The sequence below is a fragment of the Chenopodium album genome, chromosome 11 (genome assembly GCF_948465745.1).
Source record: "Chenopodium album chromosome 11, dcCheAlbu1.1, whole genome shotgun sequence".
Classification (NCBI taxonomy): Eukaryota; Viridiplantae; Streptophyta; class Magnoliopsida; order Caryophyllales; family Amaranthaceae; genus Chenopodium; species Chenopodium album.
Window position 1 is genome coordinate 10,599,615 of NC_137844.1, and position 21,908 is coordinate 10,621,522.

The 21,908-nt window shown below is 33.4% G+C and overlaps 1 protein-coding gene and 1 pseudogene across 2 annotated transcripts; both read right to left on the reverse strand.

Annotated features, from left to right (window-relative positions):
• Window positions 1–5,939: 5,939 nt before the first annotated feature.
• Window positions 5,940–14,483, reverse strand: LOC145566263 (receptor-like protein 6; annotated as a pseudogene).
• A 1,257-nt stretch (window positions 14,484–15,740) lies between these two features.
• Window positions 15,741–19,946, reverse strand: LOC145568542 (uncharacterized). 2 transcript variants are annotated; one of them, XM_081627965.1, is made up of 5 exons: window positions 19,346–19,946; window positions 19,179–19,261; window positions 17,799–17,899; window positions 16,143–16,197; window positions 15,741–16,049 (listed from the first exon to the last, which is right to left on the reverse strand). In XM_081627965.1, exons 1-5 carry the CDS (start codon window positions 19,454–19,456, stop codon window positions 15,896–15,898), a joined length of 504 nt encoding a protein of 167 aa, XP_081484091.1. In that variant the 5' UTR covers window positions 19,457–19,946; the 3' UTR covers window positions 15,741–15,895. The 2 variants fall into 2 exon arrangements, with proteins under 2 accessions (XP_081484091.1, XP_081484090.1); XM_081627964.1 differs by having other exon boundaries at window positions 19,179–19,264.
• Window positions 19,947–21,908: the final 1,962 nt, after the last annotated feature.

The window sequence follows — 21,908 nt, forward strand, 5'->3', positions numbered from 1 at the left end:
AAGGAATTATATCAAAAGATGCTGCTGTGCAAATGCCCTTTTCACCCAAAGCTACAATTCTCTTTTTAGTATTGTATAGATTATGTATTGTAGTACTAATCACAAGTGTAATTGCTTCTTCTTAATCTAAAGATGAATCAAAACATTAATTTAGTTAGATTAAATGATTTTTTTGGAATTCAAATGGAGGAAATGAAGAAGCACTAAAGCAGGGGTTTGGTTTATTTGCTTAATTTTCCTTTTGTTTTGTATTTTTAGATTTTCATTTTTCCTTTAATGTGAGCTTTCATTTTTCTTTTTCCTTTTCTACTTTCTCTTTTAGTTTATTTGTTTGCTTTAATTACCTAATTTCTTTTATGCTAGCTTTAATTACTTAATTTCTCTCTTTTTTTTAATTGGGTTTAAATTCTTGATTTTTTTTTAAATAAAAAATGAGGTATTGGATAATTAGCTTGTGAGGGTTTGATGGATGAATTGGCTTTAAAAAATGCTCATAGGATTGACTGTAATGAATAATTTTGGTGAACTTTATAATATAAAAATTTATGAAATACGTTTTCATAATTTAGGAGCCTTTTTTAAGATTTCGTTCCGGGCCCCCAAAATGTCCAAGACGACACTGAGAGCATCTGAGCGTGTATGTTAGGTAACACATTTTTTTCCCAAAAGGTTAAACATTTTTGCTACATTTGCATTGTGTAGTGTGTGTACAACCTTCTCAAGAGCCGGGGTGAAGGTTTGGTGTATGGTTTGAATTGAGGCCTAAACCAAATCCAAACTAAAATAATTTTTTTAAATCATAATCCAAATTAAAATAGGATCTAATCCAGTTCAAACCAATCCGAAGCTTTAAAACTCTAAAAGCTAAGGGGTTGTTAAACACTGCCATCGAATCACCAATTAATGCCCACAAATAAAATTTACTCATGAGAAGGTTTTGCGTAAAACAGACTCATGTGAGACTGGGCTCAGCAACAAAAAGGCGCAGGTATGAGAAACCCAATCAAAGCCCGCGCACCAACATTTTATAAAATCGATAATATCTAATAAAAATTATCTTATTCCCGATTAAAATAGTCTTAATGCTGATAAAAATTATCTTATTCCTGACTAACATCTTTATTTTCGTGCACAAAATAACCTTGTGATTTCGAATAATATATCATAATATTGTTTTGTTTATGATATTCTTGACAAAAATAATCGTGACTAAAATTTTCTAATTCCTGACAAATATTAAACCAATTAATATTAATCTAATACCTGACAATAAACATTTAATACCAAACAATAACATCTAATACCTGATATTTTCTCCTTCACCACTAACCCTCTTCTTCTTCCATGACTACAATATTGTCTCTCTCCTCAACCCTCAGATTTCACATCATCTCTAACAAACTCTTACATTTCATCATCAATTGACAATTCCACAATCAAATTTCCCAAAATCAAATTAATCAAATTCACCCAAAACCGCCGCGACAAAGCTGCCTCACCAAAATCCTCCTTATCTCGACCATTATCAATAGAGTTCGACCTCCCCAAACTCAACAGAGTAGCAGCACAGATCTGGTCATTCTCCAGATCATCTCGAAACTCCGTATTCGAAGCACTGATTGCCAAAGCAAATTGCATATGATCATTCTTCATCGCCGGCAAGTTGGGAGGTACAAGAGAGGAGGCGAAGAGTGGTGGAGGATCTGGCCGCCATTGATGGGCGGAAGGAGAGAGACAGTGGAAGAAGGAGAATGAAGATGGTGGACTTACGTGAATCCGTCTCACCCAAAACTTTACCTTTAGTCATATAAACAAAAATTCACTAAACAATGCACAAACATAATATCTAACCCACCCTCACTCCTCTCTAAATCACCACCACCAATCCACCACCTCCTCCTTTTACCACCCATCGCCACCTCCTTTTACCATCACCACTACCTGATTTTCGCGCAGAAATGTTGAAGAGGGATAAGTGAAAGGTCGTCGTCGATAACATCGCTAGAGGCAAGGTTTTTTTTTGTTTTAAAAAATTTTCCGATATGGGTTGAAACGCCCATTTTTTAATAACCACCTTGGCGGAAACGCCTAGATATTTCGAACCACCACTGGATGTTCGAATTTTCTAGGCGTTTGGGGTGAATCTTATTCGTGTTTTCTTCAAATGCATATAATTTGTTTTCAAAAACTGGCAACCGTGTCTCCATATACTCGACCTTTTGTATGATTCATGCCTTATTAGCTTCGATTTTCATCATCAACTACATTAATCATTTAAAATAGGAGATTTTAAAGCAACATTAGCTTCAATTACCAACAAATTAATTAATGCAATGGTATTGTAACTATCATCAAGCACTTACTTCAGGAGTCTTGTAATCTATGGGATAGGAGACAACTATATCATGTAGTCTTTTGGTGTTGTTATCATTCCAGTCATCAATCCTAGGAAGGTTGTACTTCCGAAGATCGTCTGGACCAGATTTGGAAGAGTACTCACAAAATACGGCCTGCAAATTTAAGATTATATCGATGCAATTTAGTTATACTGATTCTGTATAGACAAACCAAACAGGGATTTGATCATTGCTAATGTATCAACAGATGCACACACAAGCATTAAACACATTAATTTATGGCCAACGGAACATTATTTCAATGTCATTACTATTGGGAACTTTCTAGTAAACAAGGGTCACAAAGAAATGGAAATGAAATTATTGGAAAAATTGAGGCGTGAACGGGATCACTTTTTCAAAAGTATAATTCCGACCCTATACTATAACCGGGTATCACGGAAATTACTCAGGAGATACAACGAAGAACGATTACAATAACCGGTAGGATTATTGCAATTGGATGTATAAAAGTGTTTGTGATGTTGTGAAAATGAACAACGAATAATAATTCTCTATGCCAAATTGATAAGATAGAAATTATATTTCATCTCTCAACCTTTATTCATCATATCATATGAGGAGTTTCTCATATATATATATATATATACATGGAGTAAGATTTTTTTTTTTTTGATGGGCTCATATATATATATAAGATAGTAGTATGTAAACAATGTATTGAGTATTTTAACCGAAACAATGCATTCACTAAACAACGCATTAAGTATTGAAACTTAAACAATACATTTACTAAAGGTATAAAACTGAAACAATGCATTAAGACATGTCTTAAACAATGAATTAAGACATGCATTAAACAATGCATTTAGTCATCAACTAATACATTAAGTTATAATGTATTAAGAACTGTCATACTAATGCAAGAGAAATCGAAACTGAAATCTTATGTAGCGGTTGCAACATAATTAGTGACGAATCAACCACTTTCTTTCTTTCTCTTGATTAGTTGTATACTATTACCTTAATCATATGTTGTCTAAGTCATGACTACACCTTAATCAAATGATTCAAACTTAACATAACATGAATAATTATCAACTAAATACTCTAAATTCTCCAACAATCCTCCCCCAATTAGAGTATTTAAAAAGATTGATTGCATAAACATATCATCATCACAAAAACAATATAATGCATACATAAAAGTGTACAAAGACTTGAACTCTCACTTAATGCAATATGCAACCTAAGAATCCGTACCCATTCGATATCGTAAAACTAAAGGTGAGCATAGCAGGGTACCCTGTAAAAATCTCAGGATCCAGAACCGAAACCTATTGCAACAGGTTCCTAAAAATAGGAACCGAAACCTGTTCAACAGGTTCCTAAAAATTGGGAACCGGAACCTGCAGGTTCCGGTTCCGGAACATGGTACCCTTTCTATCAAAGTAAGCTTAATAGTTACTTGATTGTCTAGAATATTTAATACAAAATTACAAATACTTATACTACCATTAATTAAACCATTAAGAATAAGATGAAAAATGAATAAGAGGAGGGAGAGAGGTAGGTGACGGCTTTTATACAATTTTGATATAAGGCTTTTATACTTGGGCTTAAATGATAGGTTCCGGTTTCATGTACCCTATAGGAAACCTTTACTAACAGGGTACCCTATAGGTTCCGGATCCAAAATTTTATTACCCGAAACTGGAACCTGTTGCAACAGGTTCCCATTTTTATTACCCGGAACCTGATCTACAGATTCCAGTTCCGGTACCTATGGATCCAAGCAGGTTCCGGTTCCAGGTCAAGGTACCCTGAATTTTTACTCACCCCTACGTAAAACGTTTGAACCAAAAGCAATACATTTTAGATACTTGAAGATATTACACACACAAGATTAATTACTTAAACACATATTAACTTGACACTTAAGCCATGTGTCCATATCTATTCATAAATATATCGAAAGCTATGCCCATAATAACTTCTTGAAGCGGCTAAACCTCATTATTATTATTATTATTATTATTATTATTATTATTATTATTAGAACTTTTACTCTTTTTATAACATTAGAAAATGTGTTAAATAATATAAAATATTAATTTTTTACCATTAAATATTATTATTATTATCAATTAATATAATATATTAATTTTTATTATTATAACTATAAAATATTAATTATTATTATTATTATTAAATATTAATTATTATTATCTATAAATATTAGTCATTATTAATCAAAATTAATCATTTTTATTTTTATCAAATTTTAATTATTCTAATTATTAATAATTATTAGTTTTAAGCAAAGTAGAGCTGAGCAGATGAGCAGCTTTAAAAAACAGGGCCTAAGAAGATGGGAGTAAATAATTGTATTGTTTTCTTATTACGCAAAGGTAGAATTGTTTTGAATAGAATTGACAAATGTAAGATTATTCTTTTTAATTTTTCCTTAATAATACTGTATTAAAATACAATCGGCAAACTAATAGTATTGTACGATTTGGGGGTGTTTGGTATGACCGTATGACTAAGGAAAATGAAATGGAAAGAAAACAAATAAATGGGAGGAAAGGAATCATTTAACTCTACCTTTGCATTTATTTGGTTTAATCATGGAAAGAGATCACTTAAATCTATCTTCCTTTATATTTGTTTGAGGAGAGTAAGGATAGTTGTTACCTTAGGTTTTTGAAAGGTAACAAATGGATGGAAAACATTACCTTTGAGTAATGGTAATTGTTACCCAAACCTTCCAACTAAACACTTGATAACAGTAATGGTTTATTTGAATGTGTTTCCATTCAAAAAACACTCCAACCAAACATGCTATGTGTATAGGACTATGTTTTTATTCGTTAACAACCTGACATACCAAATTATTGATTCCTTCTCGGATTTTAAGTGGTACTCCGTACATTATTTCTACTTGCAAACAAATGAAATACTCGATCCAAATTGTCAATATGTAATATTTTGTAGGTGATACCCCATATTATAAAATTATCAATAATACCCCCATATTATCAATGATACCCCAGATTATCAAATTAACAAAAAATTATCAATTTTTCTAGACTTTATGTATGTACAATATCAAGTTGCTATACACCAAAGTAGCAGATTAACAAAAATTTATCGAATTTTCTAGGCTTTATATACAATATCATAGTTGCTGCAATGAATTATAATTATAACTGTGTAATTGCATGTAATGTCATGTTTGCATTAAAAGGACAACAAATTAACAATAACAAGTACTTCGCCAAAATTACTCAAAAAATTAATTGGGCATTGAAATATTTATACTATTGTCATATTTTTTTAATTGAATTGTGAGGCCTTCTGCTATTAGACTATTTGCACAGCCTAATAACCGGCCATACATGATACAAGAATTATTATACATGAGAGTGATAAGACATAATTTAAGCAAAATTTACTAGCTACTAGCAAACAAAACTATTAAAGGCATTCATGTTTCATTTTCTATTCACTGTAAATCCAAAGATTTATGTGAAGATCAAACGAGAAAGATAAAAAGCTCACACCATGCAAAATACCGGATTGAAAACCTCTATGAGCAATACTATCGTCTCATAGGGTGCTATACTGCTATCTTATTAATATAGCTAAACAAAATATTGCATGTTAGACATATGAAAAAAAGAATACAAGCTATGTACTAGGAAACACAACTATTAAAACACACATTATACAGTAACAAAGGAAAAAGCCTAGATAAAATGAAGTAATAAGACTTTGCTCTTAGAACAGATCGATATGAAGCCCTGCATCTGCAACCTTTTCAATTTCTCCCAAGCCTTTGTGCTGACCTCTTCACTCTTGTTTTCTTCCTCAATCTCCTTCCAAAAGTCTTCATAAACCAATCATGATGTCGATCAGCCACATATATCTTCCCAATGACATAGTCGATTATAAATCCACTTACACACCCCGATGATCTAATGATCCAATCAACCAGCACAATATCCTCTTCATCATTTGTTGCTTTTTGTGGTGGTGATGATGGAATGGAGTCTTTCTTGCATTTTTTAGACAATGGAGCTCCACATAATGCCAAGTTCCCAACAAAAGAGCTATTGTCAAAAGCATTAAATTGTTCTCCTTCGGGTATTGGTCCAACTAGAAGATTGTGTGAAACATTGAAGACCTCAAGAAAGTTTAACACTGTCAAGTCCCTAGGGATCACTCCTGAAAGCATGTTTTGAGAAAGGTCTAAGGACTCAAGGTCTGTAATGTTGGCTAGAGAAGATGGGATATCACCAACAAGGTTGTTGTTTGATAAATTAAGTGCCTGAAGTCCTCTAAGATTCCCAATGTCTTTAAGGATTCTACCCGTGAACTTATTGCTTGAAAAATCAATTACTCGCAATACGGTCAATATCTTTGGGTAAAAAATTTCAGTCCCCTTATTTGACAAAGTGACAACATAGTTATATATCTCATCGTATGACCATAAGTTGGAATCCGTATTATGTATTTGAAAAATAGAATTTGATGAGTTTGTTGAGTTTTCAGTTGTGACCGTCATTGCAACCCAATTTTGAACATATCTAAATGGTATGTTACCAGTAAGATGATTATAAGACAAATCAATTACACGCAAGCAATGAAAATCATGAGCAATCGAACCAGAAAATGGGGTTATCCTCTCGTGTATGTTGTTATGCCTTAAGATAAGAACTTGGAACTTGGGAAGACTTCCCAACCATGATGGAAAAGTGTCATTCAGTCGATTTCTTCCAACATCAAGTACCTCAAGAAACATACAATTGACTAAGGACTTTGGGAGCTTGCCCTCAAATTGATTTTGGCTCAAATTAATCATTTTCAATTTACATGATTTTGAGAATGTTTGAGGAATGGCACCACCAAATTTATTGCCTCGGGCATTTAAAACTTGCAAAGAACCACTAAGCTGGTGACCTATGCAGCTTGGAATCTTGCCCATAAGATTGTTTTCAGATATGTCAAGGTAGACTAAAGAAGTTGCACGACACATATGATAGATTATTTGATTATTTGAGACTTGGTAGATTAGCATTGAACTTGAAGGAGTTGGAAGTGGCCCTCGCAACTTGTTATCACTGAGATCTAGCATTTTTAAATTATTTCATGGGAGAAAATTCAAAGGTTGCTCAAAACCTGTTAAAAGGTTGTTATAAAGGTTTAAGAACAATAGATTTTCCCTAGTTGTGCTCACAAACCATTGTGGGATATTGCCCATGGTTTTGTTTCCCCGGAGAGATAGTTCTCTTAACCCGTCTTGATAACGTAAGAATTTTGGAAACTCGGTCAAGTTGCATGATTCAAGACCTAATGTGTGCAACTTCAAAGGAGATGAATTGGTGCATATATTTTGAGGAAATGTGAGGCTAACACCGCTTAAAAATAAAGTGCAACTTCAAAGGAGATGAATTGGTGCATATATTTTGAGGAAATGTGAGGCTAACACCGCTTAAAAATAAAGAAAGAAGATTTGGGAGCATGAAAAATGGGTCAAGCTTGCCAACTGTGCCCTTGAAGGACAAAGTCAATGTTTGAAGATTTATAAGGTTTGAAATCCATGGTGGGATTGGACCTTGGAATTGATTACCTTTTAGGTCTAAGATTTTCAAATGGGTTAGATTCATGAACCAACTAGGAAGTGGGCCTGTTAACAAGTTGTTTTCAAGACGCAAAATATTGAGTCTAGTAAAGTTAGAAAGAGTAGGCAGAATTTCATTTCCTAAATTCATATGGGGAAGGAGTAGTTTAGTGAGTGAATTTAGCTTAGGTAGCCAAGATTTCAATATTCCAGCAGTCCTAACATCCATCATGTTTGAAAAAGATAAACGAGTAAGGCTCGTTAGGTTCGTGATAGAGTGAGGGAGTTCACTAAAATAATTGTGAGCAAGGCCTAGTACAATGAGGTCTGTCAAGTTACCAATTGAGGAAGGAATTTTTCCTGAGAATTCACATTTATGTAGATTCAAAACAGTCAAGAAAATGAGATTTCCAAGTGAATCTGGCAACTCTCCATAAAATTGTGTTCCCCATAGATCTAAAATACGAAGAGGACTATTAGAATGAAATTCAAGAAGATATCCTCCTAATTACTTGGAGTTTTGGTAGCCGAAAAAGACTTGTTGGGAATTCACCCAATAGATTGCAGAAACCGAGGGAGAGAGCTTTTAGAGAAGTTCTGTTGCTTAAGATATGAGGTGGTAACTTGGACGATATGTCAACATGGGAAAGGTAAAGATGGGTTAAACAACTTAAATTATTAACCAACTTTTCTAGACTCAAATCATCAAATTTCAAGTTTAACCTCTCATTGACACCTGTAGGATCTCCATTACAGGAAAGATCAAGAAGAGATAAGCTTGATAGTTTTGAAATTTCTGGTGGAATTTGACCACTTAAAACTGACTCGGAAAGGTTGAGATGTTTGAGCTTGTATAGACGACCAATATGAGAGGGGATTTCAGAATAATTAAAGTTATTATAAGAAAGATCAAGCTTACGGAGATGATTAAGGCTGAAGAGTGTGCTGTTACGAGGGAAGGTGCCATAGAGGCAGCTGCTACTAAGGTTGAGACCAATCACATGACCTGTCTCCTCATTGCACTTGACACCATCCCACCTACAGCAATCACCGCTTACTGTGGTATTTTCTGAATGATGAATGTCTAATTCACCATGCCATGATTTCACCTTTGGATATCCAAAATTGACATGAGATGACTTCGAGCAATTAACAAGGAAGCTTTGCTTAAAATGAAGCAATGCAATCCTCTCTTCATCATGGCACAGTGGCTTCGATTGCTGCAAGGAAGGCTGGTTAGCATTAGCAACTACTAGAAAATAGAAGCATGTACGTAAAGCATTCAAAATCCATGGTGATATTAAGTGAGTATATATTTTGTAAATGAGTTTTTTTTTTTTTTTTTTTTTTTTTTTTTTTTTTTGAACTGGAAAATAACAGAAGAGATGAAAGTTTCTTTTATAACCAATAGATGATCACTAAGTTGAATGAATAATGGTAATGATACTTGAATCTAAGAATTACAATTGACAAGTCTAGTCAACTAACGGGGAAGATGGGGCATAGCATTTGTCACAAAAAATTGAAAACGAAACCACGTTTAGGAGAAAAGGAAAGAGCAAAACAGAAATAGACTTGGAGATGAGAATAGTAGTAGTACAAGTTGGAGCAACACAAACCAAACGTTTATTTACAAAGAATCTAGAAATGTAATCCTCTAATCTTACTTTAATCCCAACTAATATTAATATATGCAAAGAAAATAACAGCATTATCTAGGCTCTATCATTAGCTACTTTTGTAAAACATGCTTGTACTTCTCTCAGATTTAAAAATTTAATTACCTTAATCTTTGTGAAACAGTTTTTTTCTATCCATATTTAAGGTGATAAATTTCTTGTATATATTTAACAGCTTAAAAAAGTTATGGAGTCAGTTGATTAGACCCTTATGAACCTCAATGTAGAATTGTAGATCATCCCCTGCTACTCCGCTAGCTAGAGAGCAAAGAGGATAGATATTTTCTTTTTTTTTTTTTTGACGGGAAGATAGATATTGATATTAGGCATCTTTTGCTCTAAAATTAGAGCTGTCAAAAGCTGACGTGATCCAAAATATTAATCCAAACCCGATTATTAACCGATCTGTTTGAATTCGGAAAAATGGCGACCCGATATGATCCGACCTGAAACCAACCCTAGACCTGAGTTAACCTGAGTATTTGAGACCCAAACCCGAACATGAACCGACTTGGAGATAACCCGACCTGAGTATAACTCATAAATTATTGACCTGAACCGAACTCGTAACCCAAATCCGTTTTAACCCATCAAAACCCGAATTTAACCCAACTTGTTACTATCCTGACCCAAATTTAACCCGACCTGTTATTAAACCGACCCAAATTTAACCCAACTTGTTACTAACCCGACCCAAATTTTACCCGACCTATTACTAACTCGACCCGAAATTCAACTTGATCCGAAATCAACACGACTTGTTATTGACCCGACCCAAATTCAACCCGAATTGTTCCTGACCCATTTGAACTCAACCTAAACTATTATTGACTGACCCGATTTCAAATCACCTTAAATTTAATTTAGATCACCTTATTAATATTGATCAAAGTATAGTTATATAGTTATGTTGTCACTTAGCTTATTATATATATCTTATCTAAACTTAGTTGAACTAATTAGGTCGAATTTAAACTAATCTAAAATTATTTTTCTTACAATAAATGAAGAAATTGATAATGATTAAACGTGAACGTCATTACATGAATTGTTAACAAACCAACCAAAAAAAGTACCCGAACCCGATATATATGACCCGACTTGAATTCAACCCGAAACCTAGATTAATCTAATATTTGAGACCCAAACCCAAACATGACCCGACTTGGAAATGACCCAACTTAATTGTAACCCGCAATTTATTGACTTAAACCGAACCCGACACGAACCCAAGAATGGACCTGATTATAACCAGCAAATTATTGACTTGAACCGAACCAGATTCGAACCCGAAAATGACCATAACTCATTTTAACCCGTGAAAACCCGACCTATTATTCACCTGATCCAAACATAACTAGACCTTTATTGACCTGACCTAAATCTGACCCAAACCCGATAAGATGTATGACCCGACTCGAGCATGATCACCCAACCCAAACTCGATCCGCATAGGTTACGACATTAACCCAAATTAACCCGCCCCAACCCGAGTTGACCCGACCCACACTTACCCGACCCAAACCCGAAATATTTACCGAATTGACAGCTCTATCTAAAATTAGTCAACATTGTTTCCTTATAGAAATCTATGATAATAGTTTTCCACTGGCCAAAAATTTCCACAATCCTTAGCACTAATAACGCCTTCTATTCATCAAAAGAGACAAACGTTTAGAACGGGGCAAAGAATTTTCTAACAATGTGCAATCCTTGTCGATAGACAAATAGTGTTGGTTTAAATAAAATTTATGTCAAAAGATTCTATTAACAATAAATAAATAAATAAAATTTATGTTTTTATTCATCAACGTACCAAAATATTTCAAGCCTGCTAGCTGAATCGAAATTCATGAAATTTTTAATCAAGAAAGCTTTAGTAGTCATAACACTCTCATTAGTGTAGCCAGCTACTCAGCTTGTTTAATAATCAAGTCTCTATTGCAAAATTAAACTTGATTTTTGAGCATTGCATCATAGCTAAGCTAATAGTAAGAACTCCAAACCCCTTCAGTAAAATAGAGAGCGATCTTAGAAGACTACTTTGCCAAAATTATTGGGATTCAATTCTTATAGAAATCTAGGCAATTAATTAATACCGAATTTTTGCTAATGGTACATATTGAAGACACATATGTAAATAGAAACAGAATAGATAACACAAGGAGTACTTTATTTTAATTATTTGAATGTAGATAACAAAAGTACTACTCCGTAAAATAATGCTTGGAATAAGTCCAGATAAAACGTCACAGCCTCACAGGTCACAGGCCTTGCAGCACGCAGGTAATCTAGTGCAGCTGCAGCAGCTATAAACACTAGGAAACAGCAGCAATCTCATCTTATAGAATTGATAACAACTCAAACCATAGCTTTACTCACTAGAGTTAGGTGTTGATAACATAGTGCATCTCAGCGCATAGCTGCTATCATTTACAAAACATATAAGAGAGCAAAAATGTAAATTTGGCAAGCATCTGGAAAAAAGCTGACTCTATAGTGGTACATTATAATGTACCATTATGCATGTACAATGTACCATTAAAGTACAAGTTGTCTTAATAGTACTTTTTGTGTACTATTATGCATGCAATGGTACTTTTTACCATCTTATAGGTTGAATATTTTCAACTAAAATACTTACCACCTGTCACCAATTATGCATGTAGTAGTACATTTTTCCATCCTATATGTTTGTTAATAAATAGCGGCTATGCGCTAAGGAGTTAAGGTAAAATACTTACCACCTGTCACCATTGAGAATGTACCATTGAGAATGTTTGGGGAATGACACCACCAAATTTATTGGCTCGTGCATTTAAAACTTGAAAAGAACCACTAAGTTGACGACCAATGCAGCTTGGAATCTCGCCCATAAGATTGTTTTCAGATAAGTCAAGATAGACTAATTAAAGAAGTTGCACGACATATATGATTGGGAAGAACTTCATAGTATTGATTATTTGAGACTTGATAGATTAGCATGGAACTTGAAGGAGTTGGAAGTGGCCCTTGCAACTTGTTATCACTAAGATCTAGCATTTTCAAATTATTCCACGGGAGAAAATTCAAAGGTTGTGCAAAACCTTCTAAAAGGTTATTACTACCTCCGTTTCATATTATTTGCAACGATTTGACATAAAGTAGAGAGAAAAAATGTCTAATCGTTGCAAATAATATGAAACGGAGGTAGTAGAATGGTTTAGGAACAATAGATTTTCCCTAATTGTGCTCACAAACCATTGTGGGATATTGCCTATGATGTTGTTTCCTGGAAGAGATAGTTCTCTTAACTCATCTTAATAACATAAGAATTTTGGGAACTCGGTCAAGTAGCATGATTCAAGACGCAAACTTTGCAACTTCAAAAGAGATGAATTGGTAATAATAAAAATTTGGGAGCATGAAAATGGATCTAGCTTGCCAACTGTGCCCTTGAAATTCAAATTCAATAATTGAATATTAACATGTTTAGAAATCCAAGGTGGGATTGGACCTTGCAACTGATTACCTTGTAGGTCTAAGATTTCTAATTGGGTTAGATTCATGAACCAACTTGGAAGTAGGCCTTTTAACAAGTTGTTTCAAAGATTCAAAAAATCGAGTCTAGTAAAGTTAGAAAGAGTAGGCAGAATGTCATTTCTTAAATACATTTGGGGAAGGTTCAGTTTAGTAAGTGAAGTCGGCTTAGGCAGCCAAGATTTCAATATTCCAACAGTCCTAACATCCATCATGTTTGAAATGTATAAACTAGTAAGGCGTGTTAGGTTCATGATGGAGTGAGGGAGTTCTCTTAAATAATTATTAGCAAGGGCTAGTTGAGTGAGGTTTGTCAAGTTACCTATTCTGGATGGTATTTTTTCGAAGAATTTACAATTATTATATACAAAACTCTTAAGAAAACAAGATTTCCTATTCCTAGTGAATCTGGCAACTCTCCTGAAAATTTTATACCCTGTAGAACTAGATCACGAAGAGATCTATTAGAATAAAATTCAGGAAGATGTCCTTTTAAATGATTGTTAACCAATAAAATTACTTCAAGTTTTGGTAGCTGGAAAACACTTGTTGGAAATTCACCCAGTAGATTAGAAAATCCGAGAGAGATAGCTTTTAGGGAAGTTTGGTTGCTTAAGATAGGAGGTACATCAAACGATAAAGACGGATTAAACGACTTAAATTATTTACCAACTTCTCTAGACTCAAATCATTAAGTTTCACATTTAACTTCTCATTGAAAACTATAGGATCTCCATTATACGAAAGAGCAAGAAGAGATAGGCTTGACAATTTTGAAATTTTTGGTGGAATTTCATCAATTAAAACTGAATTAGAGAGATTGAGATGTGTGAGCTTGTATAGACAACCAATGTCAGAGGGGATTTGAGAATAATTAAAGTCGTTAAATGAAAGATCAAGCTCACGGAGATGACTAAGGCTGAAAAGTGTGTTGTTTTGAGGGAAGGTGCCGTAAAGGCAGCTGCTACTGAGGTCGAGACCTATCACATGACCTGTCTCCTCGTTGCACTTTACACCATCCCACCTACAACAATCACCACTTACAGTTGTATTTTTCCAATGATGAAAGTCTGAATCATCATGCCATGATTTCAACTTTGGATATCCAGAAGATGATGTAGAACAATCAAGAAGAAGGCTTCGCTTAAAATGAAGCAATGCTATCTTCTCTTGATCATGGCACAGTAGCTTCGAATGCTGCAAGGAAGGCCGGTTAGAATTAGCAAGCACGAAGAAATTGAAAACAAGTATTGAAAAAGAAAACACTAAAAGAAGCATGTATGTAAAGCATCCCAAACCCATTGTGATTTAAGTGGGTATATCTTTTTTTTATTTTTTATGGAAAAGTGTATATTTGAATTTCTGATTTCGTGAAAGAGGGCTTTTTTTTACTGGCACATAACAAAAGAGATGAGAGTGGCTTTTATAGCCATAGACGGTCACTTGGTTGAATGTATATGTGGTGATGATACTTGAAGCTAAGGATCACAAAATTCACAATCCACAAGTCTACCAACAGGGAAGACAGGGCACAACATTTGTCTTTGGAGATGACAATAGTAGCACAAGTTGGAGCAACACAAATCTCATACGTTTATCTACAAAGAATCTAGTAATGTAAAACCTCTTTATCTTTTTTTAATTTCCACTAATATAAGCAAAGAAAGTAAAGTATTATCTAGGCGTTATTATTAGCTACTTTAATACTTGTGTATGTTTCTTCATGACTTTCTTGTCATTCATGGTCTAGAAAGAACGAAAGCCAATTCATAATGCACTTTTTTTAGTTCACATCACCATCTTTTGCTTTTAGAGATCAAGTGAATGGAGAAAACTAAAGAAGAGGATTTTTAAAATAAGACCACCTTGCCATCAAAAGTGCCCCACTTTTTTAAAAATATTACTCGTAAAACATTGCTTATACAAATTTTTATTAAGAATGCCTTGTGATTGTAAGACCACCTAGTTGGTGGGTTTGGATAAAGGGTAAAGACAAACCCCAGGATAGGATCATATATTAGCTATAGCGGTCTTATAATGGTAAGATGATCTTACACAAATATTTCTTTTTAAACAAGATAGACCTCATAAAACTGCCTTATAGGTGTCTTAATTTCACCTATTTTACCTATTTCTATTAACTTCTAAAATGGTAAGTTGGTAACTTGAAGATGAGTTCCAAAAAGTTCATACTTGTGTAAGATAAGTTTTACTATCGAGCTATTCCTATCATATGGTGATACATACATCTTAGAGTAATACTTGCTTCCTTTGGTAGATATTCTTCTAAAACTTACTATTTTGGCCTATTTCCACTTCACCAAGACAAAAAAGTTCAGTTATAATAGGTCTTGTCAATTACCCACTCAATTTTTTCCCTATATTTTTTTAATTGGTCAGTCACCCTAAATGTTTTAACATGAATACATATAAAATTAATCCAAATTGAGGGATTATATAAAAAAAACAATTATATGTGAATAGTGCATATAACAATGACATTTTTTTTTTTTTTGGCAAAGTATAGGCTATTTTGGCATTGCAAGGAACAGTAAGGAGTCAAGTTTTAGGAAGTACTTTTCTACTAAATAATTTTTTTTAAAAGGAAAAAAAGAAGCCAAGTTTTATGCACTATTTACCATATTATGATTATTTTTTCAGCATTTCTCAAATTCAAATGCTGTAGATTTGCTAAAAAGTAAAAACAAACATCATCAGCTACTCTTCTTAACTGGAGTTATGCTGCCATTTGCAATGTTTGGAGACGGTTCAGCCCCTGGAGCGGGTAGTTCTACTTCAGAAGCCAAAACATGGCCAGGGTCTACAACACTCTGCGCAGGTTCTGCAAATGATCGAGTAGGAGACGACCTGCATCATGAAAAGCCATAACAAAACTATGTCATCTGTATTGAACTTCAACTTTGAATGTTGTAAATTCAAAAGAGTAGGCTTTGTGTGCACCTGCTAGCTTTTATCGTTTCATTGCCTACTTTGACTGTAAGGTCATATATGTCACCTGTACACACAAATCCACAGATAGTATATAGAATTAATAAGTTAATTGTGTTAATACTTATGTGCTTTACTAATCCTCAGCATCGTCATACATAGAAAATGTACTGTACTGATAACAAAAACCAAACAATTGTGCAATACAGAATAGAAGATGTGCCCTGCGGTCCCAGGATGTCTTGTTTTTCAACAATTAGATCCTTTCCACTTAGTCATGTATAAATGTAATCAAGTGATACTAGATTGTCTCAAATAATCTATAATACTCCTTAAGTCAAATTCACAGAATGAGATATAGACTTTCTTATCCAAAGTAACTAATAGGACCTTCACTATTAGATTCCAATTTTAAGCACCCAGAAAGCTATAAGAACATTTGAACATTCCAAGTGTATGCTTGGTATGCACCTCATGATTGATGCCAACTGAATCACAGTGCTTCCCCATGTCAATAATAAGTTAATAACAACACAATGCTATAGCAATGTCAAAAGAATGCCGAATAACAACATTTATAAAAAAAAAAAAAACTCACACAAAAGCCTATTTTACAAGTCACTTCATTGGAAATTTGGAACCTAAAATTCTAAATCCCCTGTTCCAACTTTTCCATACCATGAATGCCACTACTTTTTACGGAGTATCATATAATCTTTACTGCTAACTAATGTATTGGCTTGAACCTATACAAATGAATGGCCAATTGGCACACACACACAAGAAGTGGGAGCATGAAGATTTGGATACTTTACTGTACTCTAAAGAAAACTAAACTCCTTTCAAGATGATGTTCATGAAGCTCATGGTGCCAACACCATAACATGAAATCTCCTGTATAAGCTTTATGTGACTCAAGATGTGACTCAAGGCAGCTACAGTTGCTGGCTTGTTGCCACCGCATAGGGAAGCAGACACTATCATTGACCTCTTCTCTTCTGATTGATGGGTGGGGTAAAAAGTCTCTACACTAGAATTTCTATTTAAAAAAAAAAGCATGAAAAAGCTAGAATATCTAAAAACAACATGACCTAAATGCAACGCGATCTGAAATAAGTTAGAAAGGAAAATTTTGAGACAGAATTTACACCTTTCAGGCTTTCAAAAGAAAAATGGAGTGGCACCCTTATGGGTGATATTATGGTAGCGAATACAAAGATGCCAACTAAGATAAGCTTGCAATGGGATAGGAAGTGGAGAAGTGATAAGTAAACTAAGGCACCCACATTAAAAACTCAAATGTGAATGTAAAGAGGACTACAGAGTGGAAAATCGGGGGCAGATGAAGCAAAAAGGGAGTCAAGTGTGAAATATGTAGCATTGTCTTAGTTCAGCACTCATTAACGAAGACCCATTGCTTAATAGCATTTGGAAGCATGTAACACAAGGTAAGTCCAAATCAGATTTTACCTCTCCGTTAGGGGTCATAATGCCTTTTGGAGTAGGCTTGGAATGGTGGTTTCAAAGGATTTTCTAGATAGCACAAGTACAAAAAAATCAAATTCAATTTCTGATTCATTTGGTATTCCTAGTATAGGCTAAGCATCACAGAAAAAAAGGACTTAAGCTTACAGGAACATGTATGAAAGAGTCAGCATAGCAATTTACCTCCGTAGACATCCTTGTCGGAGAAGTATTTTGCCCTCAGGTAACTAGCATAATCTGCTTCATACTTATTATACTTTGCGATTTCATCAGCAGTGAAGCACCTGTCAATCACCCCAAACATTGATAGACTCGAGTTAATCAATGCTATAAGTATTATGCCTACCAAATACCTGATAACAGTATAACATAGAGGTTGTTGCACTACGCAATTTTATTGCCTAACTTTACACAACAGCTTAAGCAATCTAAATGAGCCGAGCTTCAACAGATTATTGCCTAACTTTACACAACAGCTTAAGCAATTTTGTTGCTACTCGTTTATTTATATTCATAAATTATTTATTTATTCACAATTGTTAATTTAATTTTGAAGTTTTTTAATAATTAAGATTTAATTCTAAGGTTTATAAATAGGATTTACTTATTATGCTAATTTAAAGATTTTCAAATGTCAAAATTACAAAGCTCATTTATTAGAGAAGCTCGTTCATGAAACGCTCGTTTATCAACTCGTTTAATAAACGAGTCGTTCACGAACCGTTCGCGAACATATAGTAATCTAAATGAGCCGAGCTTGAACAGAGTTTTGTGCTCGTTTAAAAGCTCGAGATCATGCTTGGACTCGTCTAAGTTAAATGAAGTTGAACATGAATTAGGTAGTATTCGACTCGGCTCGGCTCAATTACACCTCTATTGCTACTAAACTAATCTTACCATCACCGTGATGGTGCAACAAATACAATTTAATATCAACCAACATTATTAGAGTCAAAAAGACTAAAGCAATTAAAGATTGAGAAATTTTCGTAATGAGAGTTATCAATATCACGTCGGATTGAATCTATTTTAAATTTAAATTATACGGAGTACTAACTTTATTATATCCATACAAATTGAAATTTAAATCAGGTTATTTGAGTCGAGTTACTTTTTGACATCTGTACTCGTATAACACACCAAAAAAATCTTGCGTGGACCTTATGGTCTCACGTGCAAGCATACAACATAGGCAGCCCATTTTATTTTTCTCAGTTCACATACAAACAGCCCAGCCTCTTCCCAACAAAAAAAATAAACCCCTGTACGAAAAACTAGCAACGCTTGAGCAGCAAATTGATCAATGGAAGAAATCAATCTCAACAAATCAACTACAAATTGTTGAATTCATCAGTGGAACAACAATGCTGTCGATCTCAAAAAATTAATTCATTAATTTGATCAAACACAAATAACAATGAAGGTATCAATTAAATAATCGAATATACAATTGTATTAAAACCCTTTTTCCGACCCATTACCTCCAAATAAACTTAACAATTCAATAAAATAACCAAATAAATAAAATTTAAAAAAAAAAAAGAGAGAGAGAGAGAAATTAACTGGTGGCTGTGGGTAATGTTGGAGTTATCCTGAGATGGAGCAGTAGCACCGGTATCCATGGCTGGCGTAGTATCTTCTTTATCCTTCTGACAAAATTTCAAATAAAAAAATTAAATTAAAAAGAGGGAAAATGGGTATAAAAAAGAAGGAGAGAGAAAGAGAGTGACCTGGGGAAAAGAAGATAAAGTGGAAGAAGGAGAGAGAGAAGGATTATGATTAGGAGGATGAGTTGAAGAGCCTTGGGAGTTGGATGGAGAAATTTCAATTTCTGCTGCCATCGATTTTTGTAATTCGGTTCAATGTTTTTCGATTTTATTTAAAAAAAAATAATAATAATAATAATAATAATAATAAATGGGTTTGATCTGATGTTTTATGGGACAATTCACAGAAGTAATACTGTACCAGTTATGTAACTCGAGTCAGAGACTCAGAGGTGGAGGAAAGTGAGAAGACAGAAGGGAATACAACTTACGCAAGTACAGTCTTGCATCCCCTAAAAACAAATGTACAGTCTTAAAGTGAGTTAACAATTGAAAAACTTAATTAAAGTGAAAAACAAAATAATAAAAAATCACAATCACAGTTTAAAGTTAACTCCTGAATAGAAAAAATAAAAACAAAATTAGGCTGGTTCTTATTGACTGAATTAAACTGAACTGAACTGAACTTATTAGAATTAAACTGAACTGAACTTATTAGAATTGAAGTGAACTGAAAATAATCTGATGAGAATAGGGCCTTAGTGTATGAAAAAAATAATAACACAACACGGAAACAGCCAAATTTATCACCTTGATAATCATTGATTGTTATATTAAGTGACAAAGTATATTATATTAGGGTAAAACATGTATGGTTAGCAATTTTTGTATCATCAAAACGAACCATAACTAGGCCATGTTTAATTACCTTATTTCGTTTTATGTGTGACTTTTTAATATACACATTCAAAACAGGCCCTTAAATTTCGTAATGTAAAAAATAATGAACATAACATTTAGAAAAAGAATTTTTCACAAATTGTACAAAAAAGACGTTCGTAGGGAACTTATATATAGTACTTTATAAAGAGAAAAGGCCTTTTGGTTGATAAATTTATCTTTCCCCAAAATGTCCTATTCAATTTGCAAAAATACTATTCACTAATTTTTTTTTTTCAAATAAAAGTTCATAACTGCTATAAAAAAATAGATTAAATTATCTATTCCTTAAGGAAAAAAGGAAAAAAAAACTAAGGGCTTGTTCACTTCAGCTTAATTTCAGTTCAGTTAAACTCCAATCAATTCAGGTCAGTTCAGTTCAACTCCTAATTTCTTTCTCTCATAAAATATTCATTTCATCTCAGTTCAGCTCCTAATTTCCTTCTCTCATTAAATATTCATTTCATTTCATTTCACTTCAGCTCCAATCAGTTCACTTCAGTTCAGTAAATGTGAACAGACCCTAACTCACAAACTAAAATTATTATAAAAAAAAAATTAAATTAAAATTATCTACTTTTCATAAAGAAATAAAAAAAAATAACTACCCACAAACTATGTTTACCCTTTATTGAAAAGAACCGCGTTTAATGGTTTAATAAGTGTTTAACTTTGCTAAAAGATAACCATACATATTTTTTAGTAAAAAAGAAAAATTAATACCAATATAGTTCTCTACAAAATTTCCAATATAGTAGCATATACCACGTTCGATCATCTCTGAGTCTGTTACATAGAAGAGAAGGGAAAAAAAAATACTACCTCCGTTACAGGTTATGTGCAACGATTTGACATAAAGCAGAGAGGAAAAATGTCTATTCGTTGCACATAACTTGTAACGGAGGTAGTAAAAAAAAAATAAAAACTTAACATGTATTAACAAGAAAAAAAAAAAGAAAAAAAAAATACACCTATCTAATCTATATACGTAGTACGTACTCCATATTACGGCAAATATTTACTCTATAGTCTTGAATCTTGTATACCACTACAAAAAAAACTCAACAAGCATCGAATGTTTTTTAAGGCTAAGGTACATGAAGTGGAGTAAAATTGTTATTATTGATTTTTTTTTTTTAAAAAAAAACCAACAATAACAATATTATGAGTAAAATAGTATATATCAATCAATAACTAAGGCCTTGTTTGGTTCGCCTTAATTTTGCTTATATGAACTTATCTGATCTGGTCTGGTTTGCTCTGATCTGAATGTTAGATTTGACCAAGCTTTGACCTTAAATATACGATAATCTATATGGAAAAAATATATCAAGTGGGGTCTTGTTAGATTCGTAATAATGTGTATTTTATTAATATGTGATTTTCATAATTTTTTTCATTACGAAATTAAAGATATTTAGCGATAAAAAATTGCACATAAAACGATGATCTGATTTAGGGCCTATTCACATTTACTTAATTTCAGTTCAATTCAGTTCAACTCCAATCAGTTCAGTTCAATTCAGCTCTTAATTTCCCTCTCTCATAAAATATTCATTTCAGCTCAGTTCAGTTCAGTTCAGCTCCAATCAGTTCAGTTCAGTTCAGGTCGGCTCCAATCAGTTCAGTTCAGTTCAGGTCGGCTCCAATCAGTTCAGTTCAGCTCAGTTCAATAAATGTGAACAGACACTTAAACTTATTTTTTCTGATCTGATCTAATCTGAACTTTTTTTTTATCTGATCTGATGTGAACTTATTTTTTCTAAAATAAGTAAAAATAAGGTGAACTAAACAAGGCCTAAGACAC

Excerpts from the sequence above, each read along its gene's own strand:
- LOC145568542 (XM_081627964.1), bottom strand. The coding sequence starts at position 19,456 with ATGGCAGCAGAAATTGAAATTTCTCCATCCAACTCCCAAGGCTCTTCA. Across the intron at positions 17,900-19,178 it reads AACATTACCCACAGCCACCA|GTGCTTCACTGCTGATGAAA; the intron begins GTTAATTTCTCT and ends GGTGATTGACAG. Across the intron at positions 16,050-16,142 it reads GAAACGATAAAAGCTAGCAG|GTCGTCTCCTACTCGATCAT; the intron begins GTGCACACAAAG and ends TTCATGATGCAG.